Source organism: Pieris brassicae, chromosome 6 (genome assembly GCF_905147105.1).
Source record: "Pieris brassicae chromosome 6, ilPieBrab1.1, whole genome shotgun sequence".
NCBI classification, from domain to species: domain Eukaryota; kingdom Metazoa; phylum Arthropoda; class Insecta; order Lepidoptera; family Pieridae; genus Pieris; species Pieris brassicae.
The window spans coordinates 21,454,525-21,474,277 of record NC_059670.1 but is presented as its reverse complement, the minus strand read 5'-3'; the positions used below and the strand labels follow the sequence as shown (position 1 = coordinate 21,474,277).

At 33.0% G+C, this 19,753-nt stretch overlaps 1 protein-coding gene across 1 annotated transcript in view; it reads right to left on the bottom strand.

The window, feature by feature from the left end:
- LOC123711438 overlaps positions 1–19,753 on the bottom strand; it is a 51,679-nt gene that overhangs the window by 3,618 nt on the left and 28,308 nt on the right. The window contains exons 2-6 of the mRNA XM_045664023.1: positions 13,982–14,143; positions 10,276–10,392; positions 8,041–8,137; positions 788–897; positions 95–202 (exon numbers count right to left, since the gene is read on the bottom strand). Coding sequence (XP_045519979.1) covers positions 95–202; positions 788–897; positions 8,041–8,137; positions 10,276–10,392; positions 13,982–14,142 — 593 coding nt within the window. The 5' untranslated portion in view covers position 14,143. The remainder of the gene's footprint in view (positions 1–94; positions 203–787; positions 898–8,040; positions 8,138–10,275; positions 10,393–13,981; positions 14,144–19,753) is intronic.

Here is a 19,753-nt window from a genome sequence, read left to right as displayed (position 1 = left end):
ATAAATAAACCAACAGTATTCGCTGGCCAATGCCGAAAAGTTCGAAAGTTTTTCAAACCTTTCTATATAAAAACTAATTTATGTAATTTCTTACCCTCGACCCGCAACGATTTCCTTTAGTTCATGTTTCTGCTCGGTCTCATATTTCCTTTGTAGTTCGCGGATATGTTCTTGTCTTATAAGCTTCTTCAGCGCCTCAAATCTACCAAAATATAATTAGGTTTAATATATTTGATCAATATTTTATATAGATAGAAATAATATTTGAGTGGACACGTTGAAACATTCGTTGTTCTTTTAGATTACAATTTAAATTATCAGTTACAATTAAAAGTTTGGTCCCTGTGTACCTTTAACGCTGGTAGCATTTCCTTGCTATATTGCGATACTTAATACTTACTATTACTATGTAGGTTAAGAAAATTATAAATACTGTATATTTGATTATTACGGTTACTATTTAAATTATAACAATTAATTTATTTCATTTTGTAATTTTGTCTATTAGATGTGTTCAATCAATCTTCCAGAATAGTTCCGAAAGTATAAGGACGAAAGAAGGTTATAAGCCTAAAAATGCCCACTGGCCTGGGAAGATGGAATAAAAGGGATAGCGGGGAAGAATTGGAAAATGATGGCGAGGATTAGAGAAGATTTTATTTATTACATTTAATATACCAAATTTTTATAATTAACATTTCCGTTCTCATGAGCGTCAATCCTTAGAATGTGAATCAAAGAAGATTGATTTTATCTAGTTAAGTGTAATAAGTCGTCAAACGCTTACCTGTCCCGTTGAGGTGGCACCATAAAAGTGGACCCGCCTCGAGGTCTAGAAGGTCCCGGGAACCGCAGGATTTTGCCAGATGTATGGGGAACGTTCAACATTCCGAACATCTGTAACAAAATGATATATAGTGATACAATATGAGACATTACTTATTTATTAACAGCTTATGTATGGCCATATTATAACTAAAAAATATTCTAGAACTTTTGCTATACATATATTTCTATATATGCATTTTTAAATAGTTGAGAAAATTATTAAGCTTCGAGAACAAGCAGGGAATGGGAGCTTGTTGACGCTGGACAGTGCGAGTCGAATACGTAATCAATACTTTTTATTAATAGACACTTATATAGACACATTTGTGCAAGTGCGTTGCCGGTCTTTTAAACTAATCTCTATATAAAATTGTTTTACATAAACGTACTGTAACATATAGGACGTGGGTCACACATATGTTTCATTAAAAATCAATAAAAAATTAACTTTAGCTAACACATTAAAACCTCTTGGATTTAAAATTAGCTTTACTATTTATATATATATATATATATATATATATATATATATATATATATATGTATAGTATTGTCTTTGGTTAACATAGATTTTACACATTGAAAGAAAACAATTTTTTAACCGGTTTAAAGCTATTTGTATTATTATAAACTTATAATTATTTTACATAATTTTAAATTTAAATTTTTCCGACGTTTCGCGTGCTTTACAGCGTGCGTGGTCATGGTGACTGAAGACAAACGGTGTTAAATGTCAAAAGTATCACAGCTGTAGAGAAAGTTGTGTTATCTGTATATCTGTAACTGATCTTACGACTAAAAGTTCAAAAACGTCATCAAAGGAATCCTAGTTAAAAAAGCGTATTATAAAATCCAAGACTATGTTTACGATAAAGATGTATGGCGCTAATTCATCTCTGCATGTGCGACTTCCCTGGCCACTTGCGCTGTGCAAGTGTGTGTATTATTTTACACTAATAGTAAAAACTCAATTTTCTTTTGCATTGTATAGAGTCTCTGTATACCTTGCATTATATAAACTTCTCAGCCGATTATTACTATTGTAACCGAGTCTTTGTAAGCTAAACCATTGTTGAAAAGAGTGTCCATGGAGTTTCTTGCCGGTTCTTCTCCATGAGACCCACTTTTTGGAACCGTGCAACTAGACGTTTCATAAGAGCCTGCAAAGGCCTATTTGAAATAAAACCTTTTGATTTTGATATTTGGTTTTTGCAGAAATTACTGACGGTGTCCTCTATCAATATTTTTTTTTTACAAACAATCCGCGAAAAATCCGGTTAAAAAATTGTTTTCTATTAATATGTATTTAAATTACGCTTATTTAGTTACACCGAATAAATCTTGAAATACACATATTGAAAATTTCCGTGTAATCATCGCGCCGGAGTTTCTGCCCATCGGTTCGGAACTGATGGCGTAGTTGCGCTCCCAGAATAACTAAATTATATTGTCATCATCCCTGGGATCAATTCAACGCCGTATTCCGAATGAATACCCATGTTGCATAATCTATTGCTCATTAAAAGATTATGTCATATAGATACAACAAGTTAGAGGTGAGATCTTTCTTCTTTCGCTCTATATTATTCCTTAGAGTATTTTTCCAAACTTAAGAATATATTTTGATGCTTTGATCATCGCCGAAGGTTTTGAACCATGACGTCTGCGTTTGCCACCTTACCCCTATACAAGTTCGAGATTTGTCCAAAAATTATACGCTATTGAGCGATTTTTGTGATATTTTGTAGTTAAGTAAATATCGACCATAAAATCACGGAAGCTTATGTAGCTAAGTCAAAACATTGACCTCCTCATAAATAAAAACCTATGGAAATGTCCGAGATTGATGGATTAGAGAGCAAAGTCTCAATTGGTACTAAGTTATGTTTGTTTATGAATAATGTGTTTATTGCACAAACACATTTAAGCCTTGTGAATTTTAATAGCAATGAACTACTAAGGGCTATCTTCGATTCCTATCGATTATTTTTGTTTGATGGGATTACATTTTACAGTCTTTAGTTATATTTTACGAAGAAATCATTCAATTTCCATGCCTCGCAAAGATCAATTATTAATGTCGTATATAAAACTATTTATTTAAATTCCTATTGTAATTGACAAGCGAGTTATTCTAATAAGAAAGAAAACATGGCCAAATTACCAAAATTGGATGCATGGTAGGCATGCAATACTGAATTCATAATTATATTTTAAACATATCTGTGATATTCTGTTTATTAAGAGCTCATTAATTAAATACAGTACAGGCTTTTAGCAAAATATTTCAATTACAGAATACTAATTATTCATTCATATGTTATCTTTCCAAAAACGAACTCGTATAATTCCATAACCAGCTTCTATAATTAACATTTACTTTAACAATTTCAATTTCCCGACCTTTGAATTGAATTGACAGAACCATTGATCTGAATAATCTATAATAGCCACGACACGATAGCAATACTGGAAACTCGATAAGATTAATGTTATTTATAAATAGTATATTTATTAATAATATCGATATAATGTATAAATAATGATATCATAAAATAACACTATTATTATTTTATTTATTAAGAAGATATACAGCTTATAACTTAATTATGTACGAAATATAAAGGACATTCTTTGCAAAAAAAGCAGGTGAGTTTGAAAATTATAAGTGGGTTATCATTTACAATTAACCACAATTGTACTTCATTGTTACTAAAAATTTACACAAAAATACACATATACACAAAATAACAATCTATTTTGAATTGAAATTATATAGTAAAAACATTCGGTTTCAAGCCTAGTTTATATAAAATTGTAATAACCTCACCTTTTTCGTAAAAATAAATATTAGCTGTCAAATTGTGTTTTCGCTGTGATCGAAAGCTCTCTTTTAGTTAAGAATTGTAGGCAATTTGACAATTCAATTGTTTACCAACAAATAAATAATTCTATTCATAAACAAATACTGATTTATTATCTGTATCACGTTATGGAAAAGTAATGTCTGTGTGAGATTATTAGATAGACATTTATCATGTTTAACTTTACTTGTCTGTGTAATTGCCGCTTTTTGAAGACAAAATGGCGGGCTGAGACGATTATCTTAATAATTTATTTCTAAATAACTTTTACGTAAAAGCTGTATGGACTAAGGACAGTCGAAATAAGAATAATAACAATTCTACTTCTTCTTCTGCTGTGGAAGAATGCTTATAACATTTATAATATGAATAATTTTTGCGTATTTCTAATGAATGACACTTACGTAAATAATATCGGAATTGTTAAGAATTGACAATAGATCGCCGAACCCTTTTAGGCTAACAATCTAAACAACAGTTTAACATGTCCATTTAGCCGCATATTGTATGCAGCGGTCAAGCTGCGGTAATGAACTGCCTCGTTTGTTGCATTTGATTTTATCATATTAGATATAGCTAAGCTTTCAGTTAAATAAAGCTTTTTATCATAAAAGTGAGTGTAATTGTTTAGGTAACTTTTGTACATGTATCACATATTAAATTAAAGATTTAAAAGTATTTTAATATTATTGATAGACACCCGTACAATATGTGTACATTATAAGTCAATTTTGTGGACATCTGTTTTAAATTATATTCTAAATCCTATGGGGCCTGTGGGGCAACGGATAACGCGTCTGACTACAGATCAGTACATTCTAGGTTCGAATCCTGGCAGGGTCGGAACCTATTTTGTAAGTAAAAACGGAATTTTGCTACTTTGTTCGGTTTTTAAGTGTCGCCACGTCGTGTTTAATTAATGTCAGTGGTTACTATGTAAAAATGTAAATAAAATATGGAGTAAATTTTTACGCGCTAAATTATATACTTTCACTATAGCCATAAGAAGCTATAAATATTACTTTGTATCAATAGAAATACTTCGAAACTCTAAACTAGTTGCTAAGTTTTATAAACGTAAAATTAATAACCAAAGTTAAATACATTGAAAATCCTTTGGATACTCGATTGAAAACTCACTTCAATGAACAAAGAACCAATTCACTTTGTACTAAGGAAAACGAGGTTTTGTTAGTAAAGTATTTAACACATTAAGGTGTATTTGTTATTACAATAATTTTTTGCCATTAGAGAATAATTGATATGATGATTATTTCCATATTGGGTCACAAATCAATTCCTTTCCGATTGGTGATCTTTCTGTAGCTGTTATAAAACAGTTACTGTGCACGTAAGTTAGCGTTCGTTATAAAAGCGTCGTCGTTGCACAGATCTAAATTGTTATATAGCGTATACTAAAAACCATTTTGTAATCCTCTCCGCGGATATAAAGGAGAAGGTCTAACCGCCATGGCCTCGGCTGCATTGTTCGGAACCAATACCGGTCTACCACGCTTCCTCATTAGGGCCACTCGCCTATTTATGATTTGTAATCCTAAATACTCGCTGACGCCAATGGAAGTCTATTTGTGCACAGCCGGTTTTAAAACCTACAACATCAGGGACGAAAGGCACGTTCAAACCACTAGGCCCACACTGTTTAGTAAAGTGTAAACTCAGTCACACATAGTTAATCTATGAAAATAAATTGCGACAAATATGAGTCTTAGTGGTAGACGCAAATGCCAGATCTATGAAAATATATGCTTGTTTTTAAAAAATTGTTAATTACAGGAATGACTTATGCACTAAGGCAAGCTGAGCATAGAGTGGAGTGGAAGCAGAAAGTTGACGTATCTGTTAGGGCTTTTCAAGTCAGGCACGAGCTTCAGTAAATAAGACTATAAAGAAGAAAAAGATAAGGATTTCATTTCGCTGATTAATTAAATTCTGATAAGAAATTTTTAAAAAAACTTATTTTGGTTTTGTACTCACCTAATCCTCAAAATTATGAATGACTGCCTCATTAGAGGGTGTTAGACTTCAAAATGTCTACTACAGGATCTGAGGTAAATTATATTTAAATAAAAATTCAAATATAAAGAGCCCGGCTATAATAGCTGGTTGTATCATGAAAGGACGCCCTTCAATTTACTTCTTTTTAGTTGTTATTTTCCCTTTGTACGATCTCTTCCCTTGTTTCATCTACCCACGTTGAGTCGACACTAAAAATACATTTCGTGGGAACTGTCTATTGCTTCCAATGAATAATGAATTTCGCGGAAACTCCTGTCGGTCGGAAATAGAACTTTTTAGTTTATTTATACTAAATACACTACAAATAACTTCGCTGGATACAGATGTTAATCATTTAGCTTTGATTCTAGCCGTGTGAAAAATTTAGAAAAAAAAACGTCTTCGCTAATAACTCATTATATGTTCTTCCGATACAAAACTTCTATTGATACACCAAAAATCGTGTAGGTTATTTTTTTTACAATTTTATAAACTAAAATTAGGACGGCTGATGGTATGTATCTCGTTCGTATATATAAAGTTTCTCATGTAAATAAAAATTTTAAACATTATATATAACAGGGGGCAAAGGGGCAGGAGGCTCATCTGAAGTTAAGTGATAACCGCCGCCCATGGAGACTAACATTGCCAAAAGGCTTGCAAATGCCGGCCTTTTAAGAATTGGTACGCTCTTTTTTTAAAGACACTGAGACTAATTGGATCGAAAATACTTTAGTAGGCAGCTGGTTGAACTTAGTGGTGGTGCACAGCAAAAAATGCCTTAAGAAAGTTGAGGACGGACGTTGAGGTGATACGGATGATATTTCTGCCTTGAGGCCCGAACCTCAGAAATATTATCCGAAGAACTCATTTAAACATTCTCCAATATGCAGAGAGATCACACATCTCTACGCAATGCCAAAATTTCATTAAACTAATAGTTTACCACTGGACAGTTAGTAAGTTATAATAGCAATAAGTATTTCGTACTTGAACAACATTAAAGAAGTAAGTAATCAACGATATTCGTATAAGTTGTAACAACTAAAACAAAACTCACAAGTCATTGTGTAATTCTCAAGTTGTTTTTTTGCAATAACAAAGTTGGTAAGGGCTTGCCAAGTTTTAAGCAATTTTTCGCCCTTGATCTTGTATTACACAACAGAAATCATACCAAATAAAAACTCTGGTAAAATTTCTTACCAGGAAATTGAGTTTCTGTTGTAATCGAAACTTTGCAAGGATTGCGGTTTGCGGTTGCTAAGACTTGGCAATTATTGTTCACCTCATGTGGGTATTACATCAATACCTTAAAAGCAACGTCGAAAACGATTTGTCATTTATTTAGATGAAACATATTTTCACTTGATTTGAGCTTGGTGTTGCGTAAATGTGCCCTCGAAGTTGATGAAAGCTATGGGCCCTTGTTTCGATCCCTACAAAAGCTTTGACATTTACCGATATTTTTTTGTAACTTGTGCATTTATTAAAATGTGTATTTTTATCGAAGTAATGGCCTCTTTCTGTATACAAAATCACAAGAGCATACGACATTAAGCCGTCATCTTTAAGGTCTTTAATTATTATACGTCGTATAATAATATAATTTTGTTTTAAATTCTGATATCTATTACATATTTGTTTGACTTGAATTAATAATGAAAATATAATTTATATGAACTGTGTAAGTTAGAGTAGACTTAGGCGATAAAAACGTGATTATTAATATATTTTTTAAATACAGCCTTGACCAAACAAGGGAAATATATTGCAATACTGTTATTATTATTAAGTTTTAAATGTTTTATTGTGGTTTATTATATAAAATGTATAATGCCACACTGGCAATGCACGAGTACTTTGTATGCTTAAAAATTTAATTAGTAATTGGCCTATTATAAATTAACTTTTAGTTTCTTTCTGTCAAATTATCTTTACGCTATGATGGAAAGTGACAGATGAGCACTTTAACTCGGTGCAATTGGACTAATAATTTTTTTTATTCATAAGTATATCTATAGTTATAGCCTAGACAGGGATACACAATTCTCGGTCTCGAGTGTCTCGGAACCGCAGGTCTTGATTGAGGTCTACAAGTATGTCGGATATAAGCCCGGGTCCTTAAGGGCGTGTGGGGCTGAGTTGATTTTAGTGGATAGGGTCTCGCTACTCCTCTGAATAGCAGAGGCCTTTGAGCGAGACCCAGCTCCACAGTCCCCACGTCAAGCACATCCATGGTGCGGGACTGCGTAGCCGCATTTTCACCTCATTTAAAAAAAGTATAGACAGTTGTCTATCTAATCATATAGTTAGCGAATAGAAATGTACTTACTTCTCCATAGTCAGGTGTGCGGACTACATTCGGTGGTGCCTTCGTAATCACTCGACCATATGCCTCACGTGGCATAGCGGGGTACTGGTAGCGGAATCTGGACAAATATGACAATTATTTATGGTCTCATAGTTAGTAGTAGGCCTAAGAGATTTTGGGCAGTCCTTCCACCTTCATCAGTGAAAAGATACGTGACTTCAAACTAATACAAACAATAAACAATTTTAACTATGATTATTAATAAAAACACATGCCTAAAAGTCTACTGAGAAAAAAAACTGCGTCTCAGTTTCTGTGTTGGGTCTGTTATTCGGTCTTAGATGTACCGTCTTTTATCATGTTCTCTTTCACGGTACTAATGTTAATAGTGTATAGAAAGAAATAGCTCGATATATATAAATTAGTTCAAAGGTACGTTCCTAAGTCTCCTTAGAATTAAACCAAACAGGCCAGTCGTCAAAAATGTACTAAACACAATTTCCGTAGAGCAAATGTAACAATAGTACATCCACTGACGGAATTACAGGTGCATACTCCTATGATGAATAACACAATTTGTATTCAGTAGGAAGAGATATGCGTGGAGTCCTTTAGTTCATAATAGAGGCATATTAGACGTATGCGTGGGACGTTGTAACTAGTATGACATTTATAAAATAAAGAAGCAGGAAAGATATTTTCGTCCTACGCCTTTTAATATGAGCTTTTAGTGACAAATATGCGTGGGTTAAAGACTCACTTGATTTGTAAATAACAGTCAAAGTTCAAAGGTGAAAAGGTTTCTTGATAGGTATAATTTGTTTTAGACTTAGTTTTCCTAATATTAATTTACTCATGTATGTAACCTTTCCTGTTCAATCGTGACTTTGGTAATTTTTGTATTTCTTATTCTTTTGTATTGCATCGCAATTTATTAGCTTTTTAGTTTATTTTATTATTTGAAGTTATTGATTTTATCTATTAATTTTTTATATATAAATATAACGAAGTGTAACTAAATAAATATTATGAATATTGGAAATACAAAATTATAAATCGTCTGACTCAGTCTTTACCCTAAATAAAAGAATTGGTGAAACCTTTTGAGAATTAACAATAGTTTTCATGATTTTGATTTATTTCTATATTATTAAGCGAATTGATTCCATCTTTTAAGTATCGATTCACATATAAGTATTTTTGACATAACTTTCGTAAAATTCATACGAAACATTGATTACTTGCAAGAAAAACAACTCTGAGACACTTAAATATTTCTTCTATATATTAACGTATTATAAGGGATTTATTCCCTAACTCATTCGCAGGGCCTACAAATGTATTATTCCAATAATATTTCAGAATGAAAACCTCCACAGGTGTTGTTGTTGATTGTAAAACGCTTAGTATATCTGTGAATGGAAGTCACAACTTCCTTTGTGAACTTGTGAAATGTTATACGGAGACAATACGTTTAGACTTTTAAATTTCAATTTTTATCACGTTGTTCATGATGATTCCCGACAAAACGTGTGTTGGTAAAGAAAGAAAGACTTCTAGAATGAAAATAAAATAAACATAGATTGTGATGGTATGGATACTTTTGACCCCACAATTAATTTTAAAATGTTTTTACTAAAAGCTCAAAAATTTGCATGGTTGATGGAGTGACCTAGAAGAGTACTGCCCAGACTGCATTGCAGAGAATCTGAAGGGAGTTACATACTTCTGCAACTAACACCTCTTGAATTGCGCGCAGTGCAGTCTACCTTATAGATATCTTGATTCCAAGACTAACTTGAATTCACGAATGATTATCTTAAACTTTTGTTTTTTGAATTTGTGTGCTTCCGAATGGCGTAAGGTATGTACAGGGTATATAAGCTGAGTGACTTTCTTTGTATATACACTATACATTTGTTTATTTTATTTATGATCATGTACTCAGCCTGAGCAGACTTGAAAATTGACCTGGAATCGTATCGGGAAAAATCAAGCACTTGAAAATTGAACAATAGCACTAGCAGAACTAAAGAAATGCACAAACAATTAAAAATGTTAAGTTTTATATGCTAAAGATACATAAAACTGGAAGATCGGTCACCAAGATGCGTATCCGAGAAGCTACCCCCCTCCCCCCCCTTTTCTAGAAAAGAACTTTATTAACATAAGCTAGGTCTAATGGGCCTGGCGTCACTCAGAGAGTTTTGTGTTTGCATTATTTCTGTTCTAAGAAGAAGTGATAACCAAAATTACCTAGGGGCAGCTCTGGGCATGGCTGTGTAGACGGGCCACTCATTGTACAGCAACGGATCGCGGTAGGAATTAACCTCGTTCATTATTTCGGGGGCTCGAGCTTGCCTCTTCGAAAACCTGAAAGCAAAGGAATTTTTAATACATCATATTTTATGACAAAGTTGTCATGTCTTTGAGAATCTAACACCTCTGTGTCCGTGTATATTGATAATTATAAGCCTCCTCGCTGATGATTCAATGCTTCGGAGGCCGTCTAGTAGTATATATCATAAAAATCTAATAAAAAAGCCTTTTATTTCTTACTTATAAGTTATCCTAATCTTATTATTATTTAGTATAACAAACTTTTGTCGTAGGTTCGATCCCCGGCTCTGAATTAATGGACTTTCTTTCTATGCGCGCATTTAGCAATCGCTCAAACGGTAAAGGAAAACATAGTGAGAAAACCGGCTTGCCTTGCACAGAAAAAGTCGACGGCGTGTGTCAGGCACAGAAGGCTGATCACCTACTGGCCTATTAGATGAACAGTTGATCATGAAACAGATACAGAAATCTGAGGCCCAGACCTCAAAAGGTTGTAGCACCGTTGGTTTATTTTAGATACGGCAAGAGGCAGCTTAACATGGTTGTGTGTTTAATGATTTACTGACGTATTACTTTTAAAAAAATCCTTTAATTCCAAAACTTGTTCCAAGTATGTTGAATTCCTTTCAGTCCTTAAAATATATTTGTATAAAACAGAGGTCCTGAAGTAAAAAGAGTTACAAACCATTTTGTATATAACCTCAACCTTTCTCTATCTTTGTATCCTAAATGCGAATATATAAAAATAAAGATAACGTTTATATAATAATAAATAAGAGGTCTTATAGCGGACACCATATTTCAAACGTATTCTACGAACCAAGGGTCAATATTTCAGCTCAGTTTTTATAGCCGCGGTCTTAAAACAAATGGTTTGGCTTGTAAAATACGAGAGCTTATTCAATTTCATGCCTGATTGTGCCTTGACGGTCTCCCACGTTATTGTAATCCTGCAAAGACCACTGCCACAGTGTTTCGAACACAAAATCTTTGACGTATTCCGTACGGTATGTTTAACTCAAAGTATTTGGTTGCAATTTTTTTTAGTATTGATTTAAATGTTATAACAGATGTTTCAAAAGAAAGTTTACATTAACAATTCAGAGCGTTATGTAAAAATGTATTATTCATTTTATTCGAAACTTCCCTGGCTATAACCAAAGGACGTGGTCCCAGCAGGACGGAGCAACGTCACACACGTTTAATACGTCTCTCCCACGAGTTCGTGAAATTTTCTCAGGCAAATCGATCTCCAGGAGAGTTGACAGAGTTGACAAATGGAGGCCCCACGTATTCAACCCCAATGGATTCCTCCTATGGAGCCCCTATTTCTTATGGCGTTATCTTAAATCTAAAGTCTACGCCAATAAGCCGACTTCTCTGGCGCAATTGAAAGAAAATAACCGTCACGAAATGGCAGCCATCACTGAGTCCACCTTTCAAGCCGTCGTTGTTACATGAACCGAGTGCAGCGAACGCAAGTGTCTACATTTGGATGGTGTTATTTTTAAGATATTAATTCCTAAAATGTGTGTGTACTTTAATAATTAAATCAATCAACCAACTTTTTTGATACGCCACTTCCTTTTTTTAAAATCGGTCACCTAAATATAAACTTTCAACTTGTATTGGGGAACCCTGATGTTATTCCCCGTTGGGACCTAATACTATATAAGACGATGTAACATGCAAAAGCTCGCTTCATGTATTAGTTATACATGTATGATACTCTTTAACATGGATTTGAACAACTGTTAATAAGTAAACTCTGGTTTGTCCCCAGATTATTACAGATCAATGATTTTAACAACGCCTTTACACGTTGTTGACCGTTTATTTATATAAGTACTTAATCCTCTTGGTATTGTAAAAATTTGGCAAATTTATTAGGCAGGCTTATTTGGAGACAAAGATCAAACATGAGCTGTATGAAAGAGGTTTTAGAGTTTTAAAATCTGGAAATTCTGGAATCTAAATAAGTGCACCACTTCGTGTCATGAACACTTTTTGTGTATTTCCCTGATATGTTTTTATAGGTAAGTTGATCTGCAAGTTAGACATGTTAGACACCCTGAATGTTATTGCTTGTTAGACGGATATCTTTGGTTGCACACTGGCTGACTGGAAAAAAAGGTTTATTAATAAGTTTTCTATTGTTAAAGTTACTGTTAAAACAGGAAATAAATAAATGTCACTATTGAAAAGTGCAGGCATATGAAGTAAAATCTTTTGAAGCGTAGCCGGAGTTCAAAAGCACGACCTTTGGGTTGAGATTCAATTGCTTAATCAATAGGTTAATACTACTGTAAAAATACATAGCGGAAAAATGATAATATAATAAATAATTGTAACCGATTTCGTAATTGTTTTGTTAGAAGTAAAGAGAATCGAACAGAGGCTGTAGAAACATTGAGGTACCAATCAGAAGTCGTATATAAATTCGTAGGCAATATCAAGGCATTATTAAATCCTCATAAAGTCGATAAGACACTGGCAAAGTATTGAATAGAAAAGGATTCTAGTAAATATTTATATATATATATATAATATCCTTTGTTACAGTCTCGAATGCAATGTGTACACGAGAAAATAATGTGAGCCAGCCAATCATTCGTCTGTAGAACGAAACAATGAGTTATTTGTGACAGAGGAATAAGTGTTTATGACTTGGTTATAGTACGACTACTAATAAAATATCAACCAGTGGCGCTGCAACCCGCGTGGTTTTGGTCTCAAATTTCTGTTTAATGGTTGGTTTTTTCTCATTGGTGATCTATTTCGGTTTTAATAAAAGAGTAATTAAAGACGTTTAAATTAAAGTTATTTAAGTGATACGAATTTATTTATAGTCTAGTTTGGAGTGCATGTAAGCGCAATGTTATCTTAGTGGCTTCGGAATCCGACCCTAATCCGTGAGGCTGTAGGTTCGATACCGGGCTATGCACCAATGAACTTTATATGTGCGCATTTAACATTCCCTCGAAGGGTGAAGGAAAACATTGTAAGGAAACCGGCTTGCCTTAGACCAAAAATCTACGGCCGCAAAAGGCACAGGAGGCACACCTGCTTATCTATTTGATTGACAAATGATCAACAGATACAGAAATCTGAGGCTCAGGCCTAAAAATGTTGTAGCACCACTGATTTATTTATTTCTTCAAAATGTATATAAGATAAAATTTGTTAAAGAATTTCAAATTAGTCGTCCTCAAGTATAACGATGTTTATAAATTTCATTATTATTTAGATAAAGTAAATTACATTCACAAGAATTTCTTAATGTACTTAAAGATAGTACTTAGGCGTTTATTATACAAGATAGCCGAAAATTCCGTTTTGACGTGAAAACCTCAGTACATTTCGTACGACATTCCTCATGTAGAGGAATCCTGATTGTGCTATTTCGTAGTTCACGAGGTATTTCACCTCTTTCGGATTGACATCTCAGAAAATAGTTAAGTATCTGTGAGAAACTAGAGCATTGTTTACGTTTTCGTAGCCGTAAAAGCCTTTGATGCATAGAATTACATTATACACTTCGTTTCAACGTATATATAACGTAATATATGGGATACCTTAGTTTAGCTTGTTAACGTTTTATTTAACTAATAAAATTATGTACCTCCACATAGCCTTCAGCTGGTCACAGGTAGGTTCATCAGGTTTCACTTCCCGGTCACGAACCCGCGACTGGCGTGGAGAAAGCAAAGGTTCCTGGTCGATGCGTTGAGCGCAAGCGCACACGCAAATTGTGATAAACCACGCCGGAAGTGTTGACCACATTCTGAAACATTAATTTTATCCATTTATACTAATATTATAAACAGAAAACATTTATGTTTATAATCTTTTGCCACAAAAACTACTGGACCGATTTCAAAAATTCTTTCACCATTAGAAAGCTGCATTCTTACTGACTAACAAAGATTATATTACACTTTCAAATAAAAATGCAGTAATATAAACCAAGGTGTGAAAAAATTATCCGAACAAAATCTGTCATCGCGTGCGCTGTGGATACTATCGATGATAGAACAGAACATGTTGTACAATATTGAAGAACAGGTCAATTTCTACAAAATAATGTTTTACCCATGGGAATTGTATGTTGGTCTATTCAGAGTAGGAACTCCAAAACATGAAATTATTTTTCTGCCACAAAACCAAACTACATCAAATGTTGTTTTTTTTTATAAAATAGGGGGCAAACGGGCAGGAGGCTCACCCGATGTTAAGTGATATCGCCGCCCATGGACACTCTTAATGCCAGAGGGCTCGCGAGTGCGTTGCCGGTCTTTTAAGAGTTTGTACTTTTCTTGAAGGACCCTAAGGGATCCTGTGTATAGGGATATCCTAAGATACTAAATTTCTACGTAAAAATATATCTCTTTTCAAAATTATATAAGAAAGTTTATCATTTTGAATTATTGTTTTTATTTTTAATTCAAATTCGTGGTCTGATTAAAAAAAAAATTTCATTACCTACTTGAGATCAAGAATTGTTCAATACCTTATAGTACCTGTATTTTCAAATTCTAAATTCGGACATTTTACGTAAATGATGTAACGTATTGAAAAATGTGTTCGCTGTAATTTAAAATCTGTATATTGATTAGATTATGAATGTAAGTGTGTATCTTGTAATCTGAACGGAAGTAATTAAACATTGAGAAAACTAAGTAAAATAAAAATTTGATGTTAATAAAAATATATCTATAGTCCGATTTAGTAGACTGTCACACAGACACACTTAGTGGGAATGGAACTCTGTATTGGAACAACTGTATTGTACATCTCGTAAACTCGATACCCAGTTGGCCAATAAATTGATTTAATATATAAGAAACTAACAAAATTACATTAGATACCATGTGTCTATTATTTAACTAGAATTTAACGAGTTTAGGATACAGTAGTTCTTTATACGGCCTACATAGTTATCAAATATAACCAGAACCAATAAATGTAAGTTATAAACATTAATAATTTACAGTCTCTATGAAATTTGACAGCTACGTATTCTTTATTATTTCATATTAGTCAGATATAATAACTATTGTTTCCATAAACTAATTCCAACTTCGATGTGACAGGGTAATGTCATAACTTATATGACACAAAAGCCTATGTGGTCTACAAATGTCAAACTTATTGTTGCTAAGCTTTATAAGTAATGTCGTATATGCGTTTTTATAAATAAATTAGGTGTTAGAGTAATTTAAATTAAAGTTTTAAGAAAATAAATAAATAATTTATTTGAACGAAACAATATAACTTAAATAAAACAAAAACTACGCGTTCTAAAAATAAAATAAAAGTGTTAACAAAACAACAATATGACCGGATAAACTAAGTATATCGTTAGACGTAGTAAATTTGAAAAACGAATTCAGTGAAATAAAATTCACAAACCGTATAAAATAATATAGTCGGATCCATGAAAGTATAGTGGGGCATACTTGACGCGCGAAGACCAAGGCATAAAAAAGGATTTAAGACTAATGAGAAAATATAAGAACTGGAAGAGAGTCCCCAACGATTAAGACGAGGTGGGGATTGTTGTGGAGGAGGCCACATAAAGGGTTGTAGCGCCACGGGATGTATATAAATAATTTAATTAATATTTTTTTGATAATTTAGTTTTTGTGAGAGTTACGCTTAGTGTGTCTAAAACATTTAATCAAAATATATTTTACGTTTAGAGTTAATCTAAAACGACAATTAAATGTTAAAATGAACTAGTATTTATTCAACTCAGGCGTAAAAAAATTCAATATGTTGATTCTAGAACTTCAAAGAAATCACAATTGACAGCTGCAATTTAATTATCCAACCAATTTGCTACGCAATCCAACGTAATTTCCGTTATAATTGCATCGTTGTGTTTTAATTAAACCCTTATCGGGCGTTGGCAAACAAGTAGTTGACGCAAACTCACGGGAATTACGCGTAATTAACTCTGAAACGACGTAAGAGGTTTTTACGTTCATATTACAAAGTATGTTTTTGTTTGTACGCTCACATCTTTTATAGCAAAGATTCTGTTGCCCCAGAGAACAAATGTGAACCTTGGGTGATGTGCCTGAATATAGTTATAGTTACTTTTTAGAATTTTTGCAATTTTTTTATTATAAAAAATCCCGAGGATGTCTTTATTTACGGAAATTATTTTATGCACAACCTCATTTAATTTTACTGAAATAGATAGCAATAACCATAAAGATAGTTTTAGTTTTAATTGTGATTCTACCAAATAATCATAAAAGTTAACAGTGCGACAGTTAAAAAACAAATGAAGAGTGGTAAAACTATACCTCTGTTTCACAAAGGTCATAATATTTTCGCGAAAAGAGGGGTACTAAATAAATATATTCTAGATATTCATAAAAATTGCCGTCGAAATGTGCGGTTACTGTGTCGTCCGCAATTATGTTTAAACCGTGAAACATTCGTAAAACGCTTTTGCTTTTAATTTAAATAAGAAAAGCTTTCATTTGATATTTGTATATGTGTATTTGTACTGTACTTAGTATCGTAGTAATAATAGCATTTCCTGAAAAAAAATAGATTTTGTTTTTACGACTTTGTTCCCCGGGGCAAGCGATGAAACAAGAATTAAGCAAGAAGCTATTTATGTATAAAAATAAACTTATCTGGAGTAACGTGTATAAAAAAATCTTTAGTTACGTTTTTTTATAATTAATTATATTGCAAGTTCTTGATAAGATATGCCTAAACAATCAAACATGTTTGTCTCGTAACATACAGTACTGTAGAACCACACGTAGCTACGTGAATAATGCAGACGCGTAGCTCGTAGCGGTTCGTAGGCGTCAAACCATGAACGCTTTGTTCGTAAACATACATTGAACCTTTGACTGCATACATTATTCAAAATGCAACATAATACTCTTAATTTAGCGATTCTAGTAGTTTATTTTTAGGTTTGTTTTGTATTTATACCTTTAGTTTATGTAAGTACTGCACATATGATAAAACTATATATGCGAATTTATTACTTTATTGACTTAAAAATCACTGATTACACTTGCACACTTGCACACAGTTGTTTTTTGTTATTTAAACGATACAAATTTGTAGCTTAATTTTGACGCTAAAAAAGTATTATTAGACACAAAAAACATGTAAAAAAAACATATTTTTATCAGATAAAGCACCAATATTAGGTATTTGTGATAATTGGATACGTCGACAAACAGTCCGCTTTGCCACAATCAATCATTTTGTTTGATTTTCATCTCCGCTGATTGAAATTGAACTGATATTAGCTGCAATTTATCAAAAACGTGAAACATATATGTATTGACATTTAATAATAACGTTTTGAGTTATTCAAATGTATTTACGAAATGTATCAACGATAAATTTGTTTTGATCTAGGTCATATTAATATCCTAATTACGAACGGAACAGTTAACTCTTGTTTTTAGATCTACTTCTATATAATATACGTTATATTAAGTTAATTATATACAAGCGCTTTGCCTGCCTTTAATTTAATGATACGCTCTGCTATGATGCGGAAATACTTGGAATGATATGCCCGACGTCAAGGTAGAACGGATGGAATTACGTATTCTGTGTTGGCCTCTGATGATGAAATTTAGCCGCAGATATTGATCCAAAAACTTCGTCGGAACACTCCCCATGAGACAACTTGCTATTTTTGTTACGCTGTATGTTTCGTATATATTCTGTAATGTAGGGTTTTACCAGGATTCAGTTTTATGTGTCTCAAGTGTTTACAGTAGTTGTTGTTATAGCCCAGGAGATACAAAATGGCTTTAATATATTTAACATTATACAATGTTGTAATTTTCATTTCTAAAGCTATTAATATACACTATATTATCATTAAAATATTAAATGTAATATCCCATCTTACTCAAACCATTTTTTCTGATAAATAATTACGATATAAATAGAAAACATAAGGCTGAAGCGATGTATGCTTAATAAATGTAACAGAATGTATGCTTAATACAACGTATATAAAACATTCCAAGCTCGTATACTTGAATAAGTAAGCTCTTCGAATAAACTACATACTTGTCGAGAGTTTCAGGTTCTATTTTTAGACAGAGCTTTTAGCAATTGATTCTCGCAATATCCGCTTATGTTGTTACTTCCTGTCGCATTCACTTACGATTTGAATTCAAAGTTACGTTCACAAGCTTTACAATAAGAATGCTGCAACTTAAATTAGCAGAACTACTATGAATACATCTTTCGAAGTGGAAGTGCCATTTTATTACATTTAAATTATTTATTCGGGAAATGGCTCCAGAATTTACTAAGTGTATATAGAATCTAAATAATAGATAACAAGAAGATAACCATCTAAAGCATATAAAATATTATCAACTATCACTGTTGCCTAGTCGTGAGTATATTAATTGATTTGTGTCTGGGTTCGATTGCAGGCGAAAACGCTGATCACCTACGTTCCCTAAAAAAATTCAAAGGTCTGTCTTTCCAATTGCGAAAAAACTAGACTACTAAGAAATCAAAAATATATTTATAAATGTAAGTAGAATTATTTGATAGTACGGCTGTATAAATACCAATATATTAAACTTTAGGTAGTTATTTCCAAAATATTACACAATTGAGAGTTACCTCCGTGGAAGTATTTAATCGTATGGAAAGAATTGCTTATTACAGCCATTTAATATAAAATGTGACTTTTTTCCTCAACTACACCGCGATTTTATGTTATCAGCATTCAACGTTTGATCTATCTTTATACGAACTGAAATTGCCAAAGTTTTCGTACATCGTTAATATACCAGTAATTAAAAATTTGAAACCAAGTCAAATGTTAACAAACATCAAACTTAAGGTACACGCACAGATAAAATATTAAATTAGATCGAGTATGGTCGAGTGTAACCCAAGCTTCACGTTTTTCTTAGAAAAGCTCATTTACCTTAGGGGCTGTCCATTAATCACGTGAGGTTCGAAGAGTGGGAGGGGTTCAGCAAAAATCACGAAATATCCCAAGGGGGAGGGGGGCATAGTAAGATATCACGTGTACTTATTTTTTCGTGTAGGTACTAAAAATTCATACACTCCGAAGAGATCCCAATCAGATTCCCAAGCAGGCGCTTGATTGGAATCCGCAAGAAAAACGGAAGCGTGGCCGTCCCAAAGAAACCTGACGCCGAACAGTTGCAGTCGAAGCAAAGAAAACCGGAAAGACTTGGAGCGAGGTGAAACACGAGGCTAAAGACCGAACGCGATGGAGACTCACTATGGACGCCCTCTGTCCCGTATAGGGGCAGGAAATTAAGTGAAGACTAAAAATACACGTGATTTTTGGTCAGTCTTAAAATGGTGGTTAAAAAATGTCATGTCATCATCACGTGATTGA